The sequence below is a fragment of the Ochotona princeps genome, chromosome 9 (genome assembly GCF_030435755.1).
Source record: "Ochotona princeps isolate mOchPri1 chromosome 9, mOchPri1.hap1, whole genome shotgun sequence".
NCBI classification, from domain to species: Eukaryota; Metazoa; Chordata; class Mammalia; order Lagomorpha; family Ochotonidae; genus Ochotona; species Ochotona princeps.
The window spans coordinates 28,559,415-28,565,398 of record NC_080840.1 but is presented as its reverse complement, the minus strand read 5'-3'; the positions used below and the strand labels follow the sequence as shown (position 1 = coordinate 28,565,398).

At 47.7% G+C, this 5,984-nt stretch overlaps 1 protein-coding gene across 2 annotated transcripts in view; it reads left to right on the top strand.

Annotated features, from left to right (window-relative positions):
- The first annotated feature begins 4,668 nt into the window (after positions 1–4,668).
- ZFPM2 (zinc finger protein, FOG family member 2) overlaps positions 4,669–5,984 on the top strand; it is a 452,842-nt gene continuing 451,526 nt past the window's right edge. The window contains exon 1 of one of the 2 annotated variants that reach the window (XM_004580673.2): positions 4,669–4,983. In XM_004580673.2, the coding sequence (XP_004580730.2) occupies positions 4,944–4,983 (40 nt within the window). In that variant the 5' untranslated portion in view covers positions 4,669–4,943. The remainder of the gene's footprint in view (positions 4,984–5,984) is intronic. The other variant, XM_036498458.2, reaches the window with a different exon arrangement.

Genomic DNA, 5,984 nt, shown 5'->3' with positions numbered 1-5,984 from the left:
TTTCTTGTGTAGTAACCCTAGGAGAAAATGTGTATACGTTCCTCAGTCTTTTTAGGAAACAGTGGAATATGCCTCCAATTTGGACCACTGAGAGAATCACTAAAGACAGATCCATGAACCATTTTGATTGATCTGGGGTTGGGGAAGTTACACTGGCATCACAGTCAAAGAGTGCACATGGGGAAACTATTTCTTCATAAAATGTTATTCCTAGGTGGATGGGTGCATGGGAGGCCAAATCAATAGTTGTCTACTGATATTTATTGCATACATGGTAGCATGCTGTGGATTGTACAGATGTAAGGAAAAGAAGTGTTTTAATATTAAAACAACAACACAACAACAACACAGTTCATCCTACAATTTCTTCTATAAGTCTACCAGAATGGAACTTACATATAAGATGGGTGCAAACAGTAAAAACTAAAATAATGTGCATTTTAGTTTTCAGTGTATCAAAAATATTTATGCAAAAAAGAAACGGTGATTCTTAGGTTGGGTCACAGACTGTTCTTCAAATGATTTTAAATATCTAATAAACTCAGGAAACCCTGTTTTTAGAAAATGGTTTGTCTGTGCACACTTCTTTCTCGAGATTGAGAGTGTACATAAAACTTACCTTAAACCCCTCACTGGTCTGACTGAATCTTTGAAATCTCTGAGCTCTTTTTGTAGGGAAACAGGCAATCCTGTTCCTAGTTGTAAAATAGAAATGCCATTTATATAAATGCGATTTTTCTTCCTAAAATGTTGAAATTATAAAGATACTCAAACACTAAGCAATATTTTCGTACTTCATTCTTATTCAATTCAGTGTCACAATCTTCAATCAAGGAAGATAAACCGTATTCAGTGTCTGGTGAGGATACAAGGGCAAAAAATTAAGTCTTTCTGAAGCTTCTGGATGTTGTTTATTCCCATAATAAGGAAGGCAGCTTGCTGCCTAATAAGATGTGGCCTGGGAGGTTGCTTTATCAATTTGTTGATTCCTTGTAGGGAAAAAAAAACACATTTTGGATACAAATCCAAGAACAAGACATACATGAATGTCTGAGGGTACATTTCTGTACTATGCCAAATAAAGTAAAATATTTTGTAGAGAGATTTATTTCTTCTATCTTGTTGTCCCTAAACAATGCAATATTCAAGAATTAAATGTCTCTATGTGTTAGTAGAAAGCACTTCTGGGCATTTCTGTTGCTTTTTGTAACTGATATTATAAACAACTGTGCATTTGTGAAAATACTATAATGATAAACTTGAAGGTTTGCCAGATAAAACACAAGGAGGTCCAGTTAAATTTGAATTTGAAATAAGTCACAAGTATTTAGTAAGATAAGCATGTCCCAAATAGTTCATGAAATACACTTACCCTAAAAAATACCGTGTCTTGTATGATATTCTTATTGGACTGGGTGTTTTATATTTTAATTTGCAAAGACTGCAAAACCTAAAACTTGGAAATACTATTTTAATCATTTGTAAAAATTGCTTATTTTTATATTAAAATAGCTTTGGCAGAAGAACAGATTTTCTAGCTACAATGAGCATGTCCAAATATATACAATTACATTCTCTTTAAAGTTGTAATAGAATACATAGATTTTTCCTCCATTAACAGTTTTTGTTCACATACCTTTTCACTTCTGAAGAACTTTACGAAGAAAGGCAGATTCAGGAATAAATTCCTTATTTCAGATGAATTCTTTTGGTGTTTGATAAAATATTGTGAGAAGTTGCATTTTTTTGCTTTTGACGTAATTGATATTTTTGATGTGATCAAAAATGATTGGTTTCTGAAAGCACAAATTTTTTGAAACAAATCATTATGTAGATATTAAACTGGTGAGTTTAGAAAATGAATAATTCATTTTTAAGTAAATGAGAAAATTACTTTGTGCTGTTACTTATACATTCACACATTTATAGTTAAACAGTAATTTGCAATACACAGGGTGTTGGTTGTGAATTGTGGTTTTCAATATCACAGACACATTTGTTGCTGTGGTTTTGCAGTATCATTCCCTGATGCTTTTCTCAATTGTGGCTTTCATAATCATTGTTTGATAGTCATGTAGTTGTGGTTTGGGGCTGCTACATCCATCTGGACAGAGATAATTGCTTATAGGTTTTGCCGTCTTTTTAAATTTTATAACCTTGGTGAGTTAAACTAGGAAAATGAAAAAGTGAGCCTTAAATATCATTAATATTTTTACTATAATGAGAAGATACAAAATGTAATAGCATTCTTCAATTCATACACCTTATTATAATTAAAATATATTTATACATTTAGATAAGTTAATATCTATTTCTGACAATGCATTCTGGTTATATTATCTATCTTGCCTTAAATTCCCTGATTTTGGCTCCTTGCAGCTTTTAAACTGATTCTTTAGTTGAGATTTATTTGTTTCCCTTTTGCTTTGAATATTTAAGCCTGGCAAATGCCAAAAGAAACACTGTTATGATATTTTAATTCCAATGGGCATTCCTTTTGGGTGACATAAAAAAGTCGGCCAGTTCTGTAAAAAAAAAAAAGGGCTTGGAGAGCCGTAATGTACAATAGATTCGATGCTAAGCACACAAATTCAGCTGTAATGACTTGAAAATGAAGAAGGTAGAAATCTGTGGTTCTGTCTGCTTATTCAGTCCACAATACAAACACAAATAACCCTTTCATGGTACGCGGGGCCTTCATTTGTTGGTTCTTCAGGGGAAGGATTTCGTCCTTTCGTGCTTTTTCCACTGCCAAGCACCCGGTATTCTCACCATCTCTAGTGGTAGTAGTGGTAACGTATCACAGTTCAGGTCTGGCCCCAGGTTTGTAGAGGTTCTCTCAGACATACCTAGACCATTCCTGCCACCTTCCAAGAGGCGTACTGATGGAGGTATAAATGACAGGGATCACACTGGCTCCTGCACTGAGCGTTCTGCATTATACCCCATCAGCCTGCTGACCCCCAGGCCCTTTCAGAGCATCCAGGTTGGTGGGGGGGAGGTGGTTCACACCAACACTATTCAAGCAAACAAAGGGAACAGAATTTCAAATCACGATGGACAATTTCACAGCCCCCTCTGGGGGAAGAGGCAGCAGTGCCTGGGGGATAAGGGTAACTGTGGTGGAGTTTATTAGTAAACACCGCTTTACATAAAGCAGCCAGTTCCCCTGTCAGTTGGAAAGCAGTGCCTTCTGGCCCACTCAGGACAAGGTAAACTCAGCGTATGGGAAACTGTAAGAAAGGAAGCTAACCTCACACAGCTTAACTTGGCTAAAGTGATAACTATGCAAATCAGCTCAAAATTTGTTCTCCATTTGGCTTGCAGTTTCCGGCATACTACACATACAATAATTGAATAAGAATGAAACAAAACTTTAGAAGCTAAAGAACCATGAAATAGTTATTGGGTCTTACCTGCTTGGAAAATTATGGCAAGATCAAATCTTTTATTACTCGCCGGGCGCTTCCCTGTGGCAGAAGAACTAGGACAATTCATGGTTATGGGGCGGAGTGGGTTGGCAGCACTGTCAGAGACTTCCTCAAAAAAAAAAAAAAAAGTTACTGTTCTTAGAGAAAATGGTTCCTTTCTCACCTAAGGAGAAGGTCAGGCACCTGGCTAACGGGCTTCCCTTTGGACAGCAGGAAAACATCTCCCGGTGTCCCAGCTCCAGGACTTGCCAAATGAAAATACAAACTCCAGGTGAAGGAGCCCTTGGAGGCTACTCCTAGGCTGGGCACCCCGTCGCTGCGTGCCACGTGGGGGACCGGTCTGAGACCACAGGCCTCCGTGAGAACCATAGAGCCAAAGCACAGGAGAGGACCTCACTGGCTCTAAGACACACAGTTGGCATTTGAGATCAGCTGACTCTCATGAGTCTTTTGCCAGGGGCCTAAACCTTCCTGTCCAGAGGCTGGAGGGTGGAGGGTAGGGTAGGGTTACAGCGAGAAGGGGGCTGCGCAACGGAAAGCGCAAAGTTTAGGGAAGCCTGACATTTCTTTGAGCCCCGCAGCAGGACAAGGCATAAGCCAGGGGAGTTAGGACGTGGGGTTCCTTCAGAGGGGTCTGCTGGAAGAAGTTGCCCGAGGGGGGGAGGAGTGCCCCGGCAGCTGCCCTGCGTTGACTCGGTGACAACTGCAAAAGGTGCTTCCCTCAGCCCCCCGCCCCGCCACCTCCAAGTCCTCAGCACGTCTCCCGCCAATTCTAGCCAGCCCTCCACCCCCGCCGCGATCCCCTGCACTGCACCCGCCCGAGGCGCGGGCCCCACTTTGCATCCGGACTGGCTTTGGATGCAGCCAATCCTCCTTTCGCTGATGGAATAGCCTCCCCTCCCCGCAGCTCCGGCGCGCCCCTCCCTCGCGCGCCTCGCCGCCTCCCGCGGCAGAGCCAGAGCGGCGCGGCCCGGAGCGGCGGCGGAGGCGGCGGCGGCGGCGCCCGAATCCCAGCCCCGCGCGCCGGAGAGGGGAGAGCGGCGCGCTCCTCCTCCGCGCCCTCCGCCCCTGCTCGCCCGCGGCCGCTCTTCCAGCCCTCCCGCTTTCTCTTCCTTCTTTCTGAGTACCCCTCCTCCTCACCCCTCTCAGCTTTCCCCCTTTTCTTGCTCCCTGACCATTCGCTCGCCGGGCCTCGTCCTCTCCCCCTAACCACCCCCCGGCGTTCTCCTCAGTGCGTCCCCCCCCCAACCTCCACTGTCACACTCTTTCTGCCCCCTTCTCGCTCCTTCTCATTCGCCTGTTCATCTCTAAACGTGGCTCCGCGGCTCCCGGAGGAGCCCAGCGCCCGGATCCCGCGCGCCCCGAGCACCTGGGGTCCGGCCGGCGGCGGTAGCGGCGGCGGCGGCGGGCCGAGCCTGGTCAGCGGCGGCGGCAGGAGCCCCGGGAGCCCAGGGAGCGGCAGCCCCGAGCGCGGGCACCGCGGGAGCCCCAGCGGCAGCGGCCGCCGCCGAGATGTCCCGGCGAAAGCAGAGCAAACCCCGGCAGATCAAACGTAAGTTTGCGCGCGGGGCCCTGAGTTGGTGGGATTATTCCTGAGGAGGGGGACGCGCGGGGCGCGGAGGGCGGAGTGGGGGGTCGGGGCAAGCCGCTGCTCGTGCTAGGATTTGGCAAACTTTGTCAGAGCGGTTGGAAGGGACTGTAGGACCGTGTTGGACAGACGGACACTGGCGCCGCGGCGACGCACAGCCCTGCCCGCTGCGCCCGGCCTTTGCGCCCGGGGTTTCTCAGGTTGTCACTGCCCGGAGCCGTCGAGGCTGAGGGAGCAGTGGCAACTCTTCCAGGCGCTTATTGTTATTGTTGTTGTGAAGGTTGTTGCGACGGCGGGGGGGTGGGGCGCTCCCTGAGGGAACCACTTTTCGCACCCAGGGTGCGAACTTCTCAGAAAAGCTGGCGGAGACCTTGGGGCGAGGACCTTCCGCCGGGTGATATTTGTGTGTGTGAGGGTGGTGGTGGTGGTGGGAATCCCAAGGTCCAGGTCCCGTTCTTGGGCGGTGCCAGAGTCACGTCAAACCCCGAAGCGAAACAAAAAGTAGGTGTAAAAGTTGGCGCCTCTGTCCCCGGCGGCCTTGCGCCTCTGCGGGGCGGGCGGCGGCCGGGAGCGGGCGGCGGGTCCCGCTAGCGCGGCCCGGGCGTTCCGAGGAGCGGCTCCAGGCTAGCAGCCGGCCCTGCCGGGGCGCCGAGCTCCCTTCGGGAGGGGCCCCGCCACTCCCTTGTGCGGAAGCTGCGAGCAGAGGGCGGTTTGGCGCGGGAGGGAGTGCGGGGCTCGCCACCTCGAAAGGCTCAAGGGTCCCTGCAGTGCCTCGAGGATCCCGCGGGATCCGAGACACCTGCCCGAAATACACAAACATTACTCGTGGACATCAACTCTGTCAACTTTTCTTGACTTGGGGAAAATTCCTCAAGGAGAGTTTTAACAGGCCTGCAACTGAGCTTCAAGGCTTTGGTGGGAAAGAAAAGGAAGGGGGAAAGGGGGAAGAAAAAACCAAAAAAACC